Source organism: Trichosurus vulpecula, chromosome 1, assembly GCF_011100635.1.
Source record: "Trichosurus vulpecula isolate mTriVul1 chromosome 1, mTriVul1.pri, whole genome shotgun sequence".
NCBI lineage: Eukaryota > Metazoa > Chordata > Mammalia > Diprotodontia > Phalangeridae > Trichosurus > Trichosurus vulpecula.
The window spans coordinates 24,571,063-24,595,426 of NC_050573.1; the positions used below are offsets into that span (position 1 = coordinate 24,571,063).

The window sequence follows — 24,364 nt, forward strand, 5'->3', positions numbered from 1 at the left end:
GCCCCAAAGTTTAGAGGCCTTGGCTTCTTCTCTGCTCCTCCTCTTCTCCTCGTCTTTTCCTAGGCAGCAGCCCTCCCAAGTGCCCCTGTTTAGTCTTTCTACTAAATTAGGGTTCTTAGGTCACTTATTTATTCTTCTGTTTCCTTTAGGTGCTGGACAATCAGATAAAGAAAGATCTTGCTGACAAGGAAACCCTCGAGAATATGATGCAAAGACATGAGGAAGAAGCTCATGAAAAAAGCAAGATTCTCAGTGAGCAGAAGGCGGTAGGTGGAACCAAACTGAAAAGTACTTTGAACAATTGTTTCTTACCATGCGTTGGGGGCCACATACTTGAGAAAACTCCATTCCTGGACTTGTTGTTTCTATTTTGATAATCATCATTGTACTAGGTCTGTGCAAGGGAGCAGCATGGAACATGACTTCCTCACATGAAAATCACACGTGTGATGTTAGGTCACCCTCTCAGACAGTGTCTCCCAAGGGTGATGTGAGAACACTCGAAGGGTTTTTGGTAATCGCATTTTCCTCCTCCTTTGCTTTGTGTGTCTTCCCTTTCTTAGTTATATACATTTGTTATAGGCACCTGGAGATGGTGGAGTGAGTAACAAATGAAGAAAGGACATACTTTTCACTGATAAATTCCTGAGAATGAATCGCACAGATTAGCTAATGACATGTAAATATGTACCCATTTAATTACGGTTCCACAAAGCATTTTACGGAACTTTCTTAATTTTGTTTCTGGCTTGGAAGAGAAACTGGATATCAGCTTGTGTCCATGACTTTTATGACTGACATGGTTAAAGGCTCTTTGAGTCAGTCTTTGCCTTTGGCCAGATTATTTCTAGATGTGACTTTGACACTGACCATAAATCCTGACTTAACTGATGGCATTTTCAGATGTATGTTGTCTAAAGGAGTATTGTGTTTCAGATGATCAATGCTATGGATTCCAAGATCAGGTCTCTGGAACAGAGGATAGTGGAGTTGTCAGAAGCAAATAAATTGGCAGCAAATAGCAGCCTTTTTACCCAACGGAACATGTAAGTCTCCCTAATTCTAGCTGCTTTCTTGGGTGCATCCTAGGGTTCACTATACAAGTCCAACCACACATGCTTTCTCTTCAGTAAATTGTGACAAATTCAATTTCTTTGATTTGTAAAACACCCACACCTTTGTTCAGAGCTCAGAACCTTTCTTTTTATATAATGTTCGTCTCATCTAAGTGTCACAAGTCAACCATTTCTTTCCTTTCCTCCTTACGGTTTGACGTTGCCTTGGAAGGAAGTCTCTCATGGAATGACCCAGGAATCTAAGCTTGGCCTAGTGCCTTTTATTATTTTTTTCAGGCCTGGATAAAAACTTAGATAGCCTATGAAATAAATTTTCAAGTGGGGGAAATAACTAATACACTGAGCGACAAAGTCAGCATCCATAAGATTTTGATGGGCTTTAAGATGAAATTTAATAGAGAGATATTTTGGCTTTGTAAGTACATGTTGAGAGACGTGTGCTAATGCAGTTGGTTGTCTGAAAAAGAAATTCAGGGCTTTGGGACTAGAAGTTCAACATGGATCAGTAGTGTGGCTGCCAAGGAGGCTAGTCCGACAGGAGAGGATGCAGCTGGGATCATGCAGGGCATGGTGTTCATGCCATATGAAGACTAATCGAAGGAACAGAGAAGATGGGGAACAGGACATGGTGGTGCTTCTCGAGAATTTGAAGCTCTGGCACATAAGAAGCCTTACTTGTTGGCCCAGGGGCCACAGGCTAGGAGCCATGGAGAGGAATGACAAGGTGCCAGATTTAGGCCACATGTATAGGAAAACTTCCAAAAAGTGGAGTGGGCTCCATTAGAGAAGCTGTTGGTTCCCCTCAGTGCAGGTCTTTAAGCCGGATCGAGCATGTTCGAGAAGGGTTCTGTTTGAACTAGATTGCCTTGGAGGTCCCTTCCAACTTGGAAATCCTGTGATGCCTCCCCTAACTCTCCCTCAGTCCAAATTGTGCTTTCTTAAATACTTGAATTTCCTTTTAGATTGCAGGATAAAAAAGGGTATTTTAGTCTCTCCAGGCATTGTCAGCAGTCTCTTTAATGTAACTATTTATAGCTTTGCTTTTGTATATCTCCATTTCTTGTTAAAGTGACTTGCTTTTTACCTTTTAAGCTTTTTATTGTTATGAGAATGGGTAGCTTCTGTTTCGTTTTGCTGGCCTCTGGAAAATTCGGAAATAGTTAATTGCAGAAAAGTTGTTTGCAGAGTGGGCTGTCAAGTAAGATCGAGTTTCAAGATAGTTGCGTGTGTCTTCCGCGAAACTTGTCCATTTAGAACTGCAGAACCACAGTTCACAAGTGTTGTCTACAAGCCCCTCTGTGACTCTTCTTACCTGTGTGTATATTTTAGGTTTCAGTAAGACAGTTCTTGGCTTTTCAGTCTTTCTGGTGTGTTACTTCTACACAGTTTAGAGAAAGGAGTAGTATGTGTCTGAGGGAAATGGAAGGAAAAAGGATACTTTTTCTATATAGGTTCTACTTCCTGTTTCTCTTTTGAGACCTTGTTTAGGTGATTGCCTGAGGTGGTAAAGTTCATCTCTTATGTACATTAAATAGGAACTTTTCTGCTTGCAAAGGAGTTAAATGGTAATATTTCTACCATCTCCCACGTGCATGATTAATAGCACAGGTGTGGGGACCTGAGCAGAGATGACTAAAAGTTAACCAGATTTTTCCATGATGTATATTTGAGGCAGAAATAGGATAAGCTAATTTGGGAGTGATCATGGTCCGTTTATTGGGAAGTTTCTCTTCCACTATTTTTATATGTACTTTCTAAATCAAACGATGGTCTGTAAGTGAATATGTATTTTTGTTTGATTCCCTCCACCCCCATCAGGAAAGCCCAAGAAGAGATGATTTCAGAGCTCAGACAGCAGAAGTTTTATCTGGAAACACAAGCTGGGAAATTGGAAGCTCAGAATCGAAAGCTGGAAGAACAGTTGGAAAAAATCAGTCATCAAGACCATAGTGACAAGAGTCGCCTTTTAGAGCTGGAGACGAGGCTGAGGGAGGTACCAATGAAGATTCGCTTTCCATTAATCGCGCGCGGAGGAGAAATTAATTAGCAGCATGGAGAAGGGAGGGAGGAGGAGTCAATGAGGAGTCCAGGGTTTGGAGCTTTGGGTGCCTCGGGAGCGTAGTGGGGCTAGTACAGAGACAGAGCCATGATGAGGGGCCGCCTGCTTTTTGAGGAGAGAAGATGAATTTAGTTTCAGGTGTGCTGAGTCTGAGGCAAGTGGATCTGAGCAGAAATGTCCAGGAGGCAGTTGGAGATACAGGACTTGAGCTTAGTTTAAATTTCCAGGACGAGGAAGGGAACGCATTTGGGAACATCTGCATATGGCTAATAGTTGAAACCCTGAAGATGAATGAGGCTCTGAGGGAGAAGAGCAGAGGGCCAAGGCCTGAACCTGAAATGCTCACTGTGGGAAGGATCTTAAATTATAATGGAGTCTTAAAAGGAAAGACTGAGGACACAGAGGTTTTTCATCATGCCTTTAAGTGGTCTGAAAGCCTCAGAGGATAATTAGCTTTAATTTTCTAGACTGTTTTTTTTATTAGTTTCTACAATAAGCTTTTTAGCATAGAGCCTCACTTAATGATCTAAGTAGTTAAAATACATCTCTGCAGAAAATTTACATTTGAATAGTGTTTCTTTCTCTTGCTTTTCCTCTTTCAAAAATTTCTGCCTTATGATGTCTGCCCCAGGCAGGCAAGGACTTGAGCTCCATCTTAGCTGGGCAACTAGATGGAAAGGTGCTTCCAGTGAAATTTGTTGCTCCATTTGGAATTAGGCATTTAAACTCTCTGTGTATCCCAGAGAGAGAGGCAAGAAGCCTTAATCCTTTGGGGTTTGGGTTTCCTTTGGGGATTTGGCTAGAAGGTCAGCTTCTCAATGATCATGTTGTTTCATTTTCTCCGTCAACAAGCTGCCCATAAAACAGTAATAACAGCCAACTTTCCATATATACAGTATCTCAAGGGGAACAGGTGAATAGTGGGCATTCAGCTGTATGTGACCATTGTGTCTAAGAATACCAGACATGCCTAGTGGCTTAAGCTTAAGTTAACATTCCTCCATCTTCATACTTTTTCCTTCTGACACTTGAAGAATGAAAGGCTTGTTTTTAGCTATCACTACTCCCTGGTTACATGACTCTGGAGTTGTCTCATTTATGGTTTCCACTAGCCAGAAGAGCCCTAAGACTACTGTATTGTAACTTAGGTTTAATAATTCTCAAAGAGTTTCAGGGTACACCTAAAAGAACCAAGTTTATCTTGAAATCTGTGGACCAAGTATTCGTTGTTCTAAATGAAATCTACTTTTCCAACTTGCTTTACATATGTTGCCTAGATTCATCTATTCATGTTTGAATCTGTTGTGGGTTTGAATAATGAATGTGCACATCCCTTGAACACCATTTAGCCATCCCATATTTGCTGTTTCCTTTGTTTTCTGTGTAGCTGGACTATTGGCTTTTTGCTTTGGGTTTTCATCTTTTAGCTTCGACAAATTCCTTGTGTTTAGATTGACCCAGGAGGGATTTACCCCATGGTCTGCGGAGCACCCTGTACTTTTGCAGAGGGAAAGTGTTGGAGAGCAGAAATACATGGTCTGAGCTCTGCTTTAACCCAACTAGTTCTACCCCCAGTGAAATCACATGGCATGTCACCCACCTGCCTTTGGGAGTTCTGCCTTCTAGGTGGGCATGTCTCCTGAGCAGAGGCATGCTAATTGTGCTCTTTCCTTCTGGTATTTTAATAGAGGGTAAGAAGCATCAGTTTGCAGTGTGATGATGGGGAATTACCTAATAAAAAGTCAATCAAGGCAGGCATATTTAAAATAAATGAAAGTGGTCTATCATTCTAATCAAGTTTTGTTAACATTGTAAACGTGCTCTTGTTACTAATAAGAAGTTATTTGTAGCTCTTTCTGTGTGTGACACAGTTATTGGATATTTTTTAAAATATAAGAGTAGTTGTTCTAATTTGCATTCAAGATTCTTGCTCTGCAGTTCTCTCTTAGACACATTCCAAGCCCTTAAATATTTTAAAGCGATAGATAGTGTGAAGGCCTAGAACAGTTCTAGCACAGGCTGGGTTTGTCAGAAGCAGTGAGATTTGTGGGAAGAATGTTTTCCTTTGTGCTGCCCTCAGTAAATGTTCTGCCAGCCCAGACTCCAGTTTGAGGGGCACAGCCGTGTCAGGTTTTGCTTCAGTTTCCTTGTCAATTGACTTCCTTTGAATGTTGGCTATTTCTCTTAATTAGGTTAGTCTAGAGCACGAAGAACAGAAGTTGGAACTTAAACGCCAGCTCACCGAACTGCAGCTCTCCCTCCAGGAGAGAGAATCTCAGCTTTCAGCATTGCAGTCTGCCCGTACTGCCTTGGAGAATCAGCTCCGCCAGGCGAAAACTGAGCTGGAGGAGACGACGGCAGAAGCGGAGGAGGAGATCCAGGCCCTCACGGTAGGTCCAAAGAACACCAGAGCAGTGGGGCTTGGGGGATGCCTGGCAGAGCAGAGAACCGATGAGTTGAAAGCGGTGGGGATTAACTCTCGGGAAGGAGAAGGGATTCCCAGGGGCTGTTTAACAGCTAGAGAGTCACTTCACTTGAACTTCTCCTTTACTTAACTGGAGTTGGTATAGTTTTTCTTGATTGATTTTTCTTTTGATAATTATTTGTGGCTGCTGGAAGTTGCTTTTGGAATTTTGAAGAACTACCTGTTGTACACCTCCTCCTTTTCCTCCACTTTACCTTTGCATGGTGTTCTGTGGTTTTATGAGCCTCCTTCCTCACAATAACCCTCACAGTTAGAAAGTCTCTGAAACTTGGATTCAGGTCTCAACTCTGGCACTTATGCTAATCATGTGACCTGGGCTGAGTCCCCTTAACATCTAAGGGTTGGCTTTCTCAGCTGTTAAAGGGGCTGGGGGGTTGGAAGAGATAATCTCTAAGGCCCTTTCCAGCTCTAAATCTGTCCTTCTCTGATCCTTCTAATTCCTGCATTCCGTGAGAGCAGTGCAGCTGTTATCACCATTTTAAAATGAAGAAGCGAAGGCTCAGTGAGGTTTCTAGAGGTTTACTAAACTGTAGTTGAGTGGCCTACTTGTGATTATAGCCAGTATGTGTTAGGATTGGGACTGAAACCTAGGTATTCTGACCTGAAGGCTAGTGCTTTTTCCACTATAACACACTACTTCTCAAAAATAGTATTTCATACTTTTTTTCCACTAATGGGCATTTTTCTTGGGTTTATACTATATAATTCTTTCTGGATATCACTTAGTACAAGTGTAGATTAATGCTATTTCCTCCCTCCTATTACTATAAGTTGCCATTCTGTCATTTTCAATAATTTATTTATATGGTCAGCTTCTGACATTTACTGAATTATTTCTGTTTTAAAACTATGGGTCTTCCTCCATGATATTTCCTTGCCATCTGGCAAGATCCAAATGGGAAAGATTTTGATTTTCTTTTAAAAAGTGATTTACCTTGAATTCCTCCTAGTGGCTAAATGGAATCCCTATATTTCTTTTGCTAGCATTTTGAAGTGATTGACATTATCATTTTCCTTCTTTCTGAATTTTTGGCCACATGCCAAAAAGAATTTATTTAATTTGTTTATTAGTTACCATTTCAGATATTTATTTATAAGCCATCAATTAAGGAATAAAAAGTTAGCACTTAGTATATGCCTAGTACTGAGTTTCAATTTAAATAGCCTTTTCTCCTTAGAATACTAGGTTGCGGTGATGTTCCTCAAATCTAATTTCCCTTGCTGCTGCAAAGATAGAACCATATTTTGCCTCCTTGTTAGAATAAGGAAAGGCGCAGACATCATAGCTTACTGTGTTTCTATTTGAGACAATAAATGCGAAATTTCACATGTATTACTGCTGTTTGTCTGGAGGTAGGTTGGCCCCTTTAAGCCATTAAATTCTAGAAGTTTGAACGTTCTGTGGATGGGCTTTTGGAAGCCTACCACAGTAGCAAGCCCTGACTTAATTTAGGTGACTGAGATCACCGCCTCAAAGTGTATTAAGAGCATCTGACTGCCCTTCTGCCTCCTTTGTTGGTGCCTAAACCTCTTCCCAACCCTTTGAGGTGGGTGTCTCCCTATGATTTTATCCCTTCCCTTGTCTCCACTGGCAGTCCCATTCAGTCCCATGGCTTTAACTTTCAGCTTCTTAGAAGTGACCTGTAAATATCCATCACCAGCCCAAACCTCCAGTCCCTGAGTTTGTGTCTCCAACTGCCTAGAGACCACTCCAGCGGCCGGCTCACTAGCATCTCATGTGCAGCATACCCCACAGTGAGCACATGCCTCCTCCCCCCTCCCCACGCCCCACTCCCCAGCCCAGACCTGCTGACTCCTGCTGAACCTAGCACCATTTCTGCGATCTTCCATGTTGGAAGTTTGTTTTGTTTGTGTCATTTTCATCTTATCAGATTGTAAACTCCACGAGGGTAGAGACTGTGCCTTATCTGAAATTGTTTCACCTCAGTGGCTAGCACAGTCATTTGCACACAGTAGGTGCTTGATAATGTTTTTTGAATTATATGTTGCTTTTAAAAAGAGATTATGGGCTTCTTGAAATCTTGTTATCTTGACAGGTCCCTTTCCCTCCCTTCTTGTCTCATCATTTGCCGAACGCTGTCACTTCTTGATTCTGTCTTGGCCCTATACCAGGGTGCTGGCCTTGCCCTCACCTGCTGGTGTTGCTGCAGTGGACTTCTCATATCTCCTCACAAAAGCTGTCTTTCGTGTTTATGCCTCAAGAGTCTTCCTTGTCTTTTCTACCTTGTGTTTATCCTGAGGGTGTTTATTCTATATCTTTTTAAATGTGGACATGATGTCTCTTATAATAAAAATTAATTTTGTGTAGAGTAGGGATTGTTTCACTTTTAAATTACTTTGTATCCCTGGTACCTATCAGAGAGCCTTGTGCAAAGTGGATCCTTGGTTAATGCTTATTGATTGGTAACTCATGTGTAAATCTTGCCTTACCTTTCTTTTGCTCCAAAGTCTTTAGTGGCTCCTTGTTCCAACAAAGTTCAGTTCCCTTTGCTCAAGCTTTCCATTTTGCTCTCTGCAGCCCCTGACCCAGACCTAGGCCTGGAGCGAGCAGCTGTTTTATAGTGCTTTCTGATTAAGGGTTGTGTCCTTGGTCCGTGGACTGTGGGTTCCAGGTATGCTGGACTCAGCATAGCCCATGAATGGACCCTGCCCTGGCCTTCCTTGTTCTTTTCTGCCTGGAATCACTTCTGTGTTCTGTTTTTGCCTTTTGGATTATTACTCCCCCTTTTAGTCCCCATAGATGCAGCTTCTTCCATTAAGCCTACCTGATGTCCCATAGTTAGTAAGCACTTTCCCTCCCTTGGTCCTCAGAGAAGATTTTGTTTGCCCCTCCCTCATGCTTCTCTGGGTTACTTTGTCTTGTGGTTTGCTTTGTTTGTGTCATTTTCATCTTATCAGATTGCAAACTCCATGAAGGTAGAGACTACGCCTTATATGAAATTGTTTCACCTCAGTGGCTAGCACAGTGATTTGCACACAGTGGGTGCTTGATAATGCCTTTTGAATTATATATTATTTTTGACAAGATATATGGGCTTCTTGAAATCTAGAACTTTACTTCTGCTCTGTTGGAATGATGGTGATGCTTATGAAATAAGATGCGTTTGATGTGGTCAGTGTTTGTTCAGATGGATGGTACACGTGGTAGTTCTTCAAGTGAAATAGGTGGGTTTATGTATTAGGTACACAGAAATCAAAACCTTTTCCTTGTTGATTTGATTTTGCTGTTTGAAGTTTGAAGAGAGAGAGGGGGAGGGGGAGAGAGTGTGTGTATGTGTGCCTGATTTCTGTTAATATTGTCAATAATCCTGGCTACCGATAACATGGGATTTTTTTTGGATTCTGTTCTGTTAAATGTGTTCATTCTAAAGAAGGTATTCTTTTCTGGACAGGAAAATGGTTGAGTTCAGATATGATGAATGTCAAATTAAAGCAGTTGATCGAATATGATCTCTTAAGAGCTCATAGTGTTTAAATGTGAGCTACTGTGGCATGCTATGTTCTAAAAAGAAAATGAAGTTGGATCTGGCAAGATCTAAAGCAAGGCATTTACCTCTCAGCATGAGATGAATTTTTAAAGAAAAGAGTTACCTGATTTGGCTTTTTATCTCCTGCCAGATTGGACTGAACCCAATTAAACTGTAGAACTCTGTTGAAGTCACTTGGCAGAAAAGCCATTTGGTTGTTCATGCATTCTGCTTTACCACTCTCCTTTGGAGCCACCCTTTTTTCCCCCATGCATAAAAATTCAACCACTGTTAATAGTAGAATATTGAATGAAGTTGGAAAGTGTACATGAAATTAAATGTCTGTAAACAGCCACCTAAAGACATTTTTTAATGCTTTGAGTCTGAACCTCTTAAGTTGCAACCTCTGCAGTTTTGATTGTTGGGGGGAGATAGTTTGTGGTGTCTCTAGACTTCACATTTGCAGTTAGGATTTGTTGTGATCTTCCTAACCAGAGGTTGTGAGGACAAAGAGAAGCTTTGTGCATATGTGATAAAAGGTCACACTGAGGCCTACAGGAGAGGTTTTGGCTTTGTGGTCTCTCTGGACATTATTTGGAGATGTGTCTGTCATTTTGGCCTAAGGAATGTCACTGCATAGTCTAGAAGCTTCTAGAAGCTTTTTGCTTAGTGTCATTTTTCTTTTCAAATATTGTTACCATATGGTTCTGTTGTCAGTTTTCCTTCTGAGTGCTTATTAAAATCAATAATCAATGCCTACTCACATCCCTCTTTTTGATATGTGCATCACTAATTGATATCATTCTAAAAACTGTATTTAATTATTAAACTGCCAAAGTAAGAGTCAAGAAATAAAATCAAGGATCAGAATTAGGAAGATTTAGTTTGGTGTATGCTTTACACGTAAAGGAATGAATAAAGGAAAGCTTGGATTTTCTTTTATCCTGTCATTGCCTGGCTTCTGAAGATAGATAGGGGTCTGATCTTTCCCATTTTCATCAGCTCATCAGCAGTTTTCTCCCTACCCTCTTCCTCTTTCCAAATTCTCATTAAAATAGATGGGAAAGACAGTTAAGACAATACTATGTGTAGAAAAGCCTGACTCTAAGCAACCTTTCCTGCCTTACCTCTCACCCAGCCCCCCCACATGGCACTCAGTTGGATCTTCCCTGAACACACTTTGTACTTTTCTGCATCTGTGCTTTTGCTCTCGCCCTTTTGGTTTCCCCTAATCCTTTCCCCAGCCCCTTGCCTGACTGCTGGAGAGAGTGGGAAAAGCTGTGTCCTTGCCATTAAGAGCAGCTCCAGGTTCCAGGGCTTGTCCACTGGGTGGCTGCGGATCATGGGTCGTAGACTGAAAGCTGGAAGGGAGCGTAAGGGCCGTCTGGTCCAGTGCCCTCATTAGATGGTGAAAGACATTGAAGCCCAGAGAGGCTGTGGTTAGCCCAAGGGCGCAGAGGCACAGCAGGTACCTGACAGGGCCTGTGCACCCAGAGCCTTCTGGCTCCCAAGTCCAGCACTCTTCCCATGGGACCCCAAAACAGGAGGAAATCCCCCATCACTGGAGCCTCGGAATGATGGCGGCTCAGATTCATGTGGCACATGAGAGTTTGTGAGTCACTTTCTTCACACGTCCACTCCGTTTTCCAGATGAGGAGATGGAGACTGAGGTTATGAGGCATTAAGTGACTCGCCCGTCATCGTGCAGTTCAGAAGTGGCTGAGGCAAGACTTAAACCCAGGGCCTCTTCATCAACGTCTGTCACCCTGTCCACTCTGCATGATACCTACCAGGGCAGGCTTGAGGATCCGCAGTGGGGCACGGGAGGAAAGGCCCTGGATTCAGAGCCAGGAGACCTGCCTGCAGTCTCAGCTTGGGGCAAGCCAGTCAGCCTCTTTGGGCCTCAGTTTCCTCAACTGTACAATGAGTTTACATTAGATAATCTTTTCAACACTAAATCTTTGATAAAAGCATGATACAGAGGTCGGCTCTTCTTGTTGTTGTCATCATCATTATTATGATTATACCAACTCCTCCATGACACTTTCCTGACCCCCTCTGTCGGAAGTACAGGCATGTCTCAGAGATGTTGTCAGTTTGGTTCCAGACCACCACAGTAAAGCAGATATCCCAATAAAACAAATCACATGAAGTTTTTGGTTTCCTAATGCATGTAAAAGTTATGTTTACGCTATCCTGTAAGTATAGTAAGTGTTCAATAGTGTTTATGTCTTAAATGTACATGCCTTAATTAAAAAATACTTTATTGCTAAAAAAAAATGGGTAACTATTATCTGAGCCTTCAGTGAGTTATAATCTTTTTGCTGGTGGAGGGTCTTTCTTGCCTTGATGTTGATAGCTGCTGACTGACCTGGGTGGTGGCCTGGCTTTTGACATGCTTTCTCACTAAGTTTAATCATTTAATCATTTCTAGCTTTTGATTTAAAGTAAGAGATATGCAACTCTTCCTTTCCCTTGAACACTTAAGGGGCCATTGTAGGGTTATTAATTGGCCTAATTTCAGTATTGTGTCTCAGGGAGTGAAACAGGGGAACGACCTGTTGGTGGAATAGTCAGGACACACCTAACATTTATTGATTAAGTTTGCCATTGTATGTGGTTGTAATTCGTGGTGCCCCGAAACAATTACCATAGTAACATCAAAGATCACCAATCACAGACCATCATAATGGATGTAATCATAATAATAATAAAGTTTAAATGTTGCTAGAGTAAACAGAATGTGATGCAGAGATGCGACGTGAGCACAAGCTGTTGGTCAATGCAGTGTTGCCACAAATCTTCACTTTGTAAAAAATGCGCTATCTGTGAAACACCATAAAACAAGTTGTACCTGTGCTTTTTTCTGTTGAACTGTAGCATGTGTAGTAATAATAACAGTGATGATAGCTAGCATTCATATAGGGCTTTAAGGTTTGCAGAACACTTTTGATGATCTCATTTGATCCTCGCTGCCATCTAGGGAGGCAGGTGTTATTATTCTCCACATTTTAGAGATGAAGAAACTGAGGCACACAGAGATGAAGTGTCCCATAGCTAGTAAGAGTCTGAGGCTGAATCTGAACTTGGGTCCTCCTGACTCCTGGACTAGGGCTCTATCCGGTGAGCCACTAGCTGCCTCCCTGATGACACGTATTATGCTTTCATTTGTGTTGCTGTTATGTGTTTATTCAGTTTCTCCCAAACTACCAGATGGTAAGACTTTTTTTTTCTCGTAGTAGCTTATACATGACCTTGCACAGAATAGAAGCTCAACACATTATTGAATGAGTGAATGACTTCCTTTGTATTTCTGGGTCTCCATAGGTCCCTGTCTTTTTTTTTTTTTTTAGGCATAAACTTCATGAAGGATGAGTGTGCACTTTATATTGTGTCCTCTTAATGATGGATGCCTAATGGTCATAGTATTTCCAGGATTAGCCACAGGATCAGTGATATATTCTTGTTTTAATACTTCATAGTCAAGAAATTGTCAGAGATTATATTACTGTGATCGTTGTGATGAAATATCAATTCTGTCATTACATATTCAATTAGAACTAGTATCGGTTAATCAGACATGATTAGACAGTCTTGTCATTAGTGTCAACAGAAGTAGATTGATATTAGGCATCTGAATTCTAACACGACAGTTAAAACTATCTAGTTATTAGCAATTGACTGATAAATTGGACAATCTCTGTGTGAAACGTATTTGAAGCTCAATATAAATAAGCGAGTACAGGACCATACAGTTTGAGATCAGGAAGGAGCCATGGGATATCATCTGGTTCAACTTTTCAGAAGCCAGAAACAGAATCAAGGTGAAATGAATTCAGCTCAGATGCCACCTCTGGGAAGCCTTCCCTGTGGCCTTCCGTTGTTAGTGGGTTTTCTGTCCCCTCCACTTGGTGTTCATCATCCTTGTTTTTGTAATGTAGCTCATTCAGGAGAATGTTCTCCCTCGAAGGCCAAGGACTGCTTTGTTTTTGACTTTGTATCCCAATGCCTGACATATTGTAGGTTCTTCATAAATGTGTGTCATGATGGGCGCATGACTAGAACCGAGGTTTTCTTCTTCCTAATCTAATGTTCTCCCCACTATTAGCAGATTTGAGTTATGAGGCTAGAAAATAACAGTAAGCCTAGGACCTCCAAAGGATTCCTGACCAGTATCCTCAGGAGTGAAATCAGCACAAGATGGCAACTTACCTTACCTTAGCAGGTGCTCAAGCAGAGCTTTAGACAGGCCAACCTAGCCCTGGACCTGTGTTTGGGATCTAGCAGGTGGTCAAGTGGAGGGACCCAGGGAGAGAGGAGGAATTCCTGCTTTTAAAATAACGGGTCTAGTAAAATAAAAAGCAAACTTTGGGGGGTTTTCTACTGATAATCTTTTGGGCAACCCATAAAAATTAAATACTTCTAGGGATTACATACTGTAGGCTATATCTTGTCTCTAATGCAGCAGATTGTTTACTAGTGATTTGATTTTTTTAAGTTAATTTGACTCGTGCTAGTTGACTCTTTGCCATTGAAGATGTGCATCTGCTTTCCCAACTTGCTTACATCCTAGGGAAATTGCTCTTCAGTGTGTTTGACCAGTAACTATTAGATCCTATTCTAATGTATGAAAAATTGATGATTAACTTCTTACCTTTTAGGCACATAGAGATGAAATCCAGCGTAAATTTGAAGCCCTTCGTAATAGCTGCACAGTGAGTATTAAATAAAGATCATTAAAATAATTCAAAATTAAGAATGAAAAAGTAAATGATAAACCCACTCCTTTCTGCTCTTTGTTTCTCACATGGGTGTTTGGCCTAAAGGAGTCAGTGTAATTTAAACTAAATGAATTTGAATTTTTAAGCCTCATGTAAAGTTTAGTTTTTGTCTATTTAAAAAAATTACTATCCATTCATCATGTTACTGGAGGAGGATAATTTGTTAGGCTCAAAATACAATCATCTTTTTTTGCAACATAGCTAATAAGAATGGGCTAACAGCTGCAGCGAAAGATGAAAGGCTAACCTTTTTTTCTCTTATAAAATGGGAAAGAGAAATTCACCTGCCCAGGTTCTGGCCTGAGGCAGAACTCCTGTGTAGAATACAAGAACAGGCTTCTCTGGGTGGTCACTCCAAGTGGCTTCTCCTCATAGAGGGAGCAGTAATTAGGCCTTCTTTATTTAAGCCACACCATTTTAACTTCTCGCTTGGAACAGCCATATTTGCAAATCATTTCCTTGAGCAAAGCGCTCAAGGGCCTCTTAGTATTTCATATGAGATCTCAAAGTCGTTGATTTTATCATGAAATACCTTCAGCAGATGTGCATGCTTTCTTTGTGTTAATTACATGATAGGGAAATTTCAGAAAAGGCAAGTCCTTATTTTAGACTTTGTTACAAAAAAGTACCAAATGTATACTCTCTTCTAGAAGAAAATGCTGTCTGGCTCCATTCACTTGTGTTCTCCACTCCGTTTTGACCCCAAATTGGTTTGATTGCCAGCCTACTTATGTCTCCATCCTCTCCCTCTCCACCTTCCCTCTCCCCGCATATTCTTTCCCTGCCAAATGGTCCAGGGCCCCCTAGATGCTGAGATGTCTTTTTCAGAGTAACAGACTTCTCTTCCAGTAAGTTATGTAGCAGCAGAGCTTACTCCCTGGGGGCAGGAAGTCCTTGCATGCTGTTTTTGGGCCTTCCCCTTGTATATGCCCATAAGTGACTTGATATAGAGGGACCTTTTCCCACTGCTGGGGCTTTCCTTCCATTTCCCTATTATCTGTTCTTTGACCAGCAAGTTCACTCTCTTTCTGTTCCTGCTTTCTCTGTTTTCTTTTCCAGTGTTCTGAATTAACATTTCCCACAATAGCTGTCCATGTTGTAGAGGGGCACTTCAACATTGAGCCAATGTATTTAGGTAATATTTTTATAGTACTATGTATCTTCAAAAGAGATGTATTTTAAAGGTGTAGGTCAGTCAGCTGGCTCAGCTTTTTAGACTTTTCTCTTTGGAAATTTGTCATTTTTCTAAGACACAGTAGGGCTTTGTTCTTAATAGAAAACAGCTGAGAGGTACAATTCATGGAGTTATTAAAATTCTTCCCCCAAAATGCTGGAGTTGGGGTCCAGGGAGACCTATTTGGAATTGTTTTGAATATTTCATGAATGTGTAATCATGGGTGTGCCCTGAATCTCTCAGAGGCTCCTCAGGTTACTCTGTCTATAAAATGGGATCAAGGATAGTCTCAGGATCATTGTAGAAAAAGCGTTTTATGATCTCATGGCTCTGCAGAAACGTGAGCTAACACATGGTGCTCCAGAAGCTTTTTAAAACCTTAAGACTGCACTTAGACTTTTGGGACACTCAGCATTATGAAGTGTGCATTGTAAAAAGTGTATTATACTTTTGTAAGTGCAATAGGTACTTTAAGAACATGTCCAAAAAGAGCTATATGCTTCTTAAGCCCTCCAACAAAAGTCTAGAATTTTTTCATAGGTATTGTTCTTCCCATCTGTACTTCCCAGGGGCAGCTGGAGGCACAGTGCAGAGAGTGTTAGGTCTGAAGTCAGAAGACCTGAGTTCAAACATACCCTCAGAAATCTACTAGCTTTGTGACCTTGGGCAAGTCACATAACCTGTCTGCCTCAATTTCCCCAGCTATAAAAATGAGAGTAATAAGCACCCCTTTTCCAGGGTTTTTGCAAGGTTTAAATGAGGTACTACTCATGAAGGGCTTAGCACAGTGTCTTTTGCATAGTAGGTGCTTAATAGATTCTTCCCATCATTGCTAGGAACCAAATAATCACTGAATCTAACAGAAAAAAGTCCATTAGGCAGCATTCAGAAAATTTAAGAACAAGATTTTAAAACTTAAACTAACTCTGTCCCATGAAGAGGTTTTAACGATTTTATTTAATCTGGCATCCAAGACTGCCTAAATCTGTTTCAGAGGAGAATTGGTAGGCAAGCATATGACAAAATTCCTTATGTATCAATCTGTTGTCTCTAAGATGAAAAATGAACAACACAACACCCCCATAGGTGTTTTAAGCAGAAAATAGGGAGTAGATGAGCTCTCTGGCCCTTCGTGTTTTATTGTCACCCATTCCCTTCTCTGACTGCAGGAGCAGGCATCACTCTGTGCATCCTCTTAAGAGCTGGCCAGGCAACAACACTTTGCTATTGCTTTTTATGCTATCAAGATTGAAGACCTAACTTAAATTTGTCAGAACCATGACAAATGTAGATCAGTCTTGAAAAGGCGACAGAAATCCTAAAATTCTGGACAGTTGTTTTGGGGTTGAGGGATGGGAGGGAAGTGGCAGGAGAATATAAGTTCTATGCTTGATTTCAGTTATTATGTTAAAAAACTTTGATGATGGACAATCTCTGAAGAGGGCATATGAGGAACAACTGCCAGCCTCTTCTGTTGAAGGAAAGATGTTAGAAATCATACTTTGAAAAATTGTGATTGGTGAAGCTGGATTACTATATAGTTGTAATTAGTTAGACTTCTTCCACCAAGGAAAACTGCACCCTTTGCAACTTGTTGGATGATTTTTAAGAGTTCCAATTGCAGAAAATATCATTACCTTGCAGCCAGCTTGGTGAGGAACCTAACTTAGCTTGGTTATTCCTTGGACACACAGTCTGTACTTGGAGCCTTTCCAGCTTGATGGGAGCTCAGGCTCCACTGGTCTAACTCGAGCACCCACAGTCAGGGATGTCCCTGCCTGTGAAGCATCAGGGAGTCCCTTGAGGGATCCTTAAATCACACTAATGCCCAGTTATGTTGTCTCAGCCTCAGGGACAAGAAGGATCTCAGTGAGCATCTAGCAGATCCATGTGGGAAAAAGAATCCCTCATCCAGTTTAGCTGATTAGCACCTGTGCCTGTGGACCTCCAGCAAGCCTTCTGAGATGTCTCTCATCATGAAGTCTTTCCTCACCTCAAGCCTTAATCTGCCTCTACCACTTTCCCCCATTGTTTTTGGTTCTACCCCATGGGGCCAAGCACAACTAGCCTATTCCCTCTTTCATTTGACAATCCCTTCAAATACTTGAAGATAGCTCTCATGTCCACCTAAAGCTTCTCTTCCCCAGGGTCAACATCCCCAGTTCTTTCAACTGATCTTTATATGGTGTCACTTCAAGGTTCTTCACCATCCTTTGTGGCCTTTGTCTCAAAGTTCTACAGCTTGTCAATGTCTTTCCTAAAATATCATGGCCAGAACTGAACACAATTTTCCAGATAGGGTCTGACAAGGGCAGGATACAGCAGGACTGCCACCTTTATTTTTGGACATTTCTACTACCAGGGCAGCCTAGGATGACAGTAGGTTTCTTAGCTGCTCTGTGATACTCTCATGAATGTATTCAACCAAGATCTTTTCAGATAAATTGCTGTCTAATGGCACTTTTCTCATTTTGTGTGAAGTTGAACCTTAGAACTTAAGGTAGTACTTGACCTTGATCCTATGTCAATTTCTCCATCTTGTATTTGGCCCAATGTTCTAACTTGTCAAGGGCTTTTGGAATAATGACTGTTGTATGTTATCCAAGTCATTGATAAATTTGGTGAACATCACAGGACCAAATGAATGTCTCTGGAACTTTCTTCCGACTTGATATTAAATAATTAATGACTGCTCTATGTGTCTGACCCTTCAGCCAGTTCCAAATCTGCTGAGTCCACATCTTGCCATCTTTTCCATGAAATGTTGTGGTTAACCATGTGTGTAATTATACTCTCCATATTTATCCATTTAGTGATACTACCCAAAAAGGAGATAGGCCTTTCTCTTGTTACCTGTTCTTGATGTTGACTCTTTCTGGTCCACCTTCCTTTTCTAGATGATCACTTGTCAGCTTTTGAGTCTTGAAGTTGCCAGGGGGAATCAAAGTCAAGTTTACTTGTCTGTATTTGCACATTCTGTGTTCTTCTGGTCTTTGAAAATCAGGACATTTGCCTTTTTCCAGTCCTGTTCCCCTTTTCCTCTTCTCTGTGATCGCCTATCTCTCTGACTTTGGCTCTGCTCCACTTCTGCCAGGGTCCCTTCATCTAGGCTGTTGACTCAGACCCAGTAAGCTCAACTGGCTGTTTCTTGTTATCAACTTCGGGTCACTTACTCCCCATTAGCCACTTTTTTCCTGTCCTTATCAACTAAAAGATCATTTTCTTTGTCATAGACAAGAAACCAAATAAATACTAATTATCTCTAGGCCAATTCAATTTAGCTTAATTTTAGTAAACATTTATACAGCCCTCTTCCATGCCAGGCACTATCGTATGTGAAAACATCCTCTGCCCTCGAAAAGCTCACTTTCTTCTGGCATGACATAAATAATAAAGACCGTACATTAGCATCAAATCCAGTTCAGTAAGTACTTATTAAGTGCTCACTCTTTGCTTACAAGGTACTATTGTGCTTGGCCCCAGGTCACAAAACAAGGCATAGATCTGAGATTTTTCACTGAGGAGCATACATTTTAAAAAATAAATTTTCTTTCTTACTGTGAACTTAATCAACCAACAAAATACTCCAATATGCAAAGAACAAAATAGATTTTATATGAAACTGTGATCTTCTATACAGTTTGTTTTTTACCCTCTCTTTCTCCCTCCCTTTCTCCTCCCTCTCTCTTCTCTTTCCCCCTCTTTTTCTTCCTCCTCTTTTCCCCTTCTTCCCCTCTTTCCCTTTCCTTTGTCCTTTTTCCCTTTCCTTCTCCTTTCCTCTCTCTCTCCCTTTCTTTTCCTCTTCCCTTTCCCTCTTTATCTCCAACCCCTTATAGCAAATAGGTATAGTCATGGAAAACTAATTTTGCATGGCTAGCCTTTCATCTTTCTACCAAGAGACAGGAAGCTTGATTGATCCTAAGTTTTCTGACATCATTATTGTTGGTCAGAGTTCCGAAAGCTTTCAGAGTTCTTTTCCTTTATGTTATTGCGGTCATCCAATTGTAGATTGTCTCGTGCTGCTGCTCATTTCACTCCCCATTGATTCACACAAGTCTTCCTAAGTTTCTCTGAATTCTTACGTTATAATAATAACCCATTGTATTTATGTGCCAGTTTCTTCTGTCATCCCCCAAAATGATGGGTACCCACTTTGTTTTCACTTCTTTGCTACCACAGAAAGAACTGCTGGAAATATTTTTGTAATGATGGGTCTTTTTCCCTCTGTCTTTAATCTGCTTGGGGCATATGCCTCGTAGGTTTATTGCTGAGCTGATTTATTTTCAGCTTGCTGACTTTTTGTTCCTCATCCCAAGTAGTTTCTAGAATGGTTGGATCATTTCCCATAGAGCTTACAATCTATTGGAGGGATTAAACAGTATATGTACAATCATTTGAAGAGGGGGAGATCTAACAACTAGGGAAGGCTTCCCGTAGGAGGCAACGCTTTAGCCAAGCCTCACAGGGAGCTGACAATTTTAACAGTCTGAGGTGAGGATTAACTGTATTCCATCTTCAGCCTCCTGGCCTTTACATAGTTGATAGATCACATGTGGATTCACTCACTTCCTTTTGCTTCTGCTGCCCTGCCTAATTTCAGCTTCATGGAACCAGAAAGGCCTGGTGTCTGGCTGTCTCCCACCACCCCATCCCTTACTGTCTTGCCTCCTTTTGTGTCTTGTCTCCCCCTTAGATTGGAAACTACCTGAGGGCAGGGACTGTCTTTCTTTTTATTAGATGTACCCCAGCATAATGCCCGGCATGTTGTAGGTACTTAACAAATGTTGATTGGATTGAACGTACTCCTTCCTTACCTCTGCCTTTTAGAATCTCTAGTGTCTCCTAAGACATAGCTCAAGCAAGATGTCCTGTGCAAAGGCTTTTCTGATTTCCCTAGTTTTTCAGGCTCTCTCCCTCTTAAAATATTATTTTGTACATGCTTTGTCTTTACTTGTCTGTATATGTGTGCCCCACAGTAAAATTAAGGTCTTAGAGGACAGAGACTTTTCTTTTTTTGTCATTGTTTCCTTAGCACCTAGCCTTTCTTATAGATGTTGTTCAGTCATTTCTGACTCTTTTTGACCCCATGTGGGGTTTTCTTGGCAAAGATACTACAGCAGTTTGCCATTTCCTTCTCTAGTTCATTTTAGAGATGAGCAAACTGAGGCAGACAGGGTTAAGTGATTTGCCCAGGGTCCCACAGCTAGTAAGTGGATGAAGCAGGATTTGAATTCAGGAAGAGGAGTCTTCCTGATTCTAGGCCCAACACTAGCCACTGTGCCACCTAAATGCCCTTTCTTATGTATAATAAGGATGTAATAAAGGTTTAATTAAATTCAGAATTTCATTCTTAAGAGGTTCCTTGGCTGACTTTCCCTGTAGAATTTCAATTTATCTCCACTTATACTTCCCCTGAATCTTTTGAAATCTGTGCTCACTAAATCTGGGTATGTGTCACAATATCCCTGTCTTTCCTCTAGCAAAATTCCACGGTGGTGTATTTGCTTCCCAAAGTTCCCATCATTTTCACCCCAGCATCTAGTTCTTCCTGGTTAATGAATACCAGATCTAGAATAGAATTTGCCTTTGTTGGTTCTTCTGTCTTTTGAAGGACAAAAGTAAAATTAAGGCCAGACAGTGAATTAATAACTACTTTGTTTTTCAAATATGATGTTTCTGTTTCTGACTCCTTTAATTTTCACCCAAGTATTTTTCATCATGCTTTCACCCTCAGGGATTAAGTCAGTGATATCATTTCACCTGACCTGCTTTTACTGTCTGCCCACAAAATTGAGTACCATTGACAATAAAACACAAACTTTTCCTATATTATATTTGCTCATTTAGAAGAAATTTTCTTCTAATAGTAAGAGCAACATAATTTAAAAAGTCTAAGATTTTTATTTATTGTAAATATATTCTGTCATTTTGGTTTAAAGGATCCAAAATGAGAAGATGCTAAACACTTGTCACAATATAGGATAACATTTTTCAAATCAGTACATTAATATCTATGATTCATATAACCCAATTCATGAGCTACTCCCCACCAAATCAAAGCAACTTCATAAGTGATAGAGTTCAATAGATTATAATCTGTCATATTAGATGTATTAGAAAAATATATCAGAAAACCTGATTGAATTAGATTGCTTTAAATCTTTGAATGGAGTCTTGTAATAAATAGATAATTCTCCAGGTAAGTGGACAAAACACAATATAGTTTAATTGATGACATACTAGAAATAGAAATTAGGAGGGAAGAAGAAGGGTACCTGGGAGCTGGTTTGCAGGCCCTTGCTATGGGACTGAGCATTAGAACAATGGAACCTGATACTTGGCAAGCCAACAAGCATTTATTAAGTGCCCACTATGTGCCAGGTCCTGTGCCAAGTGCTGAGAATACAGAGAAAGTCAAACATGGGGTCCTTGCCCTCAAGAAGCTCACAGGTCACAGGGGGAAACAACATGTAGACAACCACGGACAGATAAGATGTACGCAAGGTAATTTGGAGAGGGAAGGCACTAACATTAAGGACAGTCAAGTGGCTTATTTCAGTGCTTCTCATTTTAGTATGCCTCATAACACACAGCAGTCCGTTAGTGAATCAGAGGGCAGACTAGATTCCCATGCCCTGACATCTGTCTCTGGATAGAGATACATTTATAATAATAATAGCCCAGGTTTATCAAGCACATTAAATGCAAAACATTTTCCTCACAATAACCTTTAAGATAAGTGGTGTTCCTGCTTTGCAAATAAGACACCTTGAGGGTAAGGGAGGGGAAGGTCCTTGTTCATAGTATTTGGAAAGCACATGTTCTTGGTGATGTGTTAGGATTTACTGGTATTTGGATCTGTATAATCCAGGAAAATTAGTATCCTTTTAACGTGCTCTTGCACACTATGGAATAATCATATGTCCTTTGCTGTATTTCACTGGTTTTTCTTCACTTATTTTAATGAAGGTTAAAAGAGGACTCTGAGAGAAAGTTTGGAAGTTAGAAAACCACGCTGGTAGTAAAGACAGTAGAGATTGATTGCTGGACTTGGAATCAGCAAGGGTTCCAAGCCAGCCCTCTACATTTACAAGATATATGACTCGGCAAGTCCATTAACTTCTCCATTCAACAAATGGAGAAATTGAGTCACAAGGTCTTTCAGAGCCCTGGGCAGAAATGAGGCAGAGCCCAAGTTTTCTAATCTGTGGTTTAGAGCAGGCGTTCTGCATTTTGTTGGTCATCTGGTGAAACCTACAGGCTCCTGTATTACAGCTTTATATGTGTAAAAATAAAGTACATTAGATACAAAGGAAACCAATTATACTGAAATGATTAGCTAAATATTATTAAGATACCAAGTTCATGGACTTTTGGTCCCCTGGTTTAGAGCATATTTAGCCGGACACTTTGCAACTTTGACTAGGAAGCTACGGAGACAGAAGTTAGCTGGAGATGTTTATTATGCAGTTTGGAAAATGTTATGAATACTTAGTGCATTTGGTGGTCAACATTGTTATTTGTAATTCTGGGACTCTGAGTTGGAGACAGCTGGAGGGAATGCTAGTGCTTAATAAATACCCTGTTAGGTATAATGACTCTGAGAATATTAGAAATATGTCCCATTTTTCCTAATAAGAAAGAGGAATTTGGTCTGTTTTACCCAAAGAACTAGACTACATAAAACTTATGTGCCATTGTACGTATGGCTTCATACTTCAAACAAGTACATCTGCCATTAATTTGATGTTTGACAGCTAAAAAGATTTTACCGGCCTATGTGTTTCACTGAAAAGGTCATTTTTAATTAACAAAACATTCACAGCAAAATTGAAAAACGAAGCAAAACAATGTCTTCTGACCTAGACTTGGTCTCATTTACTTAACTGATGTCCCATGATTTTGTCTGAGATTTTTAAAAAAAGGAATCATCCAAAGATGAAGAAATGGAGATAATTTTGGAATGATTGCAACAATTCATAAATAGAGTATTTTCCCTCTTTAAATCCAAATCATTTAAAAACTAAATTTAAAAATTTTACTTTTCGTCCTTTTGTTCCCAAATTGCCAGCAAGTGCTCAGATTCTTGAAGCTTAAAGTGTTTTTTGAGAATTGGCACTGAACAGCTCCAAGGGGGAAAGCTGAATGACCTGAAATGAAAATCACTCAGCCATTTATTTGAAGAAAACCAAGGTGAAAAAGCCTTCTCAAAATATGACAATTTCTAAGTGTTTACTTCTAATTTTCTAATATGTAATTTAATTGTCAAAAATTGTTTGGGGTTTGTAGTCCAGCATCATTTGCAGGTCTATTCTTTGATCCCCTTCACTTTTCTTCTTTTTTCGTAGAATGAAAATTAATTGATGACTGGTGATGTCGCCAAAATAAAAAAAATACTTTTGTTCTCTTTGAGTTATGGCTGGTCAGTCTTTCTTCATACAAGTATTTTGATCTTGCTTAGGAGGCAGCATGTGATAATATAGATTGTTGGACTTGGAATCAAGAAGAGTTCAAACCCAGCCTCTGACCTTTACTAGATACCTTTTACCTTCTGTGAATCTCAGATGACTTCTAAGGCTAAAGGTTATAGATGAAGTACTGGGAGATGGTACCCTAGAGATTGTATACACTGGTCCTTGACTTACTTTGTTGTGTTGATTAATAAGTAAACAGTAAACCCAAATTATGACTGCTTAGAGATAGTCGTAGGGAAATTTCACTGTTTTTAATTAAGTTAAATTTTAATCTTTTCAGTAAGCAAAAAATATGCCCCCTCTCCCTCCTTCCTTTCCCCATCAAATATGAAAGAAAAACTAAGCCCTTGCTACAAACATATGTAACCAAGAAAAACAAATGTCCGCATTGGCCATGTCTAAAATTTAAAAATAATATATATACACATGTCTCATTTTGCCTTCAGAATCCCTTATCTCTCCATTAGGAGGTTGATAACATGTTTTATCAATAGTGCTCTGGAATCGTGGTTTGTCCTTATGTTTATCAGAGTTACTAAGTCTTTCAGAGTTGTATTTACAGTATTGTTGTCATTGTATAAATTGTTTTCCTGTTTCTATTTACTTCACTCTTTATCAGTTTATATAAGTCTTCAATAGGTTTCTCTGAAGCCACCCCCTTCATCCTTTCTTACAGCACCATAGTATACATTTATATGCCCTTATTCTATTCATTCTCTCCTTGATTGACAACCCTTCTGATATCCATTCTTTGCCTCTTCAAAAGAACTATTAATATTTTTTGTACAATCTTAATTAGAATTTGTTTTGCTTGCAACTAATCCCTT

General features: G+C 40.2%; 1 protein-coding gene across 3 annotated transcripts in view; it reads left to right on the forward strand.

Moving 5' to 3' along the window:
- Nucleotides 1–24,364, forward strand: part of CIT (citron rho-interacting serine/threonine kinase) — a 164,291-nt gene that overhangs the window by 91,516 nt on the left and 48,411 nt on the right. For all 3 annotated transcript variants that reach the window (XM_036766956.1, XM_036766941.1, XM_036766948.1), the window contains 5 exons: nt 150–266; nt 937–1,046; nt 2,895–3,069; nt 5,328–5,525; nt 13,770–13,823. In XM_036766956.1, coding sequence (XP_036622851.1) covers nt 150–266; nt 937–1,046; nt 2,895–3,069; nt 5,328–5,525; nt 13,770–13,823 — 654 coding nt within the window. The remainder of the gene's footprint in view (nt 1–149; nt 267–936; nt 1,047–2,894; nt 3,070–5,327; nt 5,526–13,769; nt 13,824–24,364) is intronic.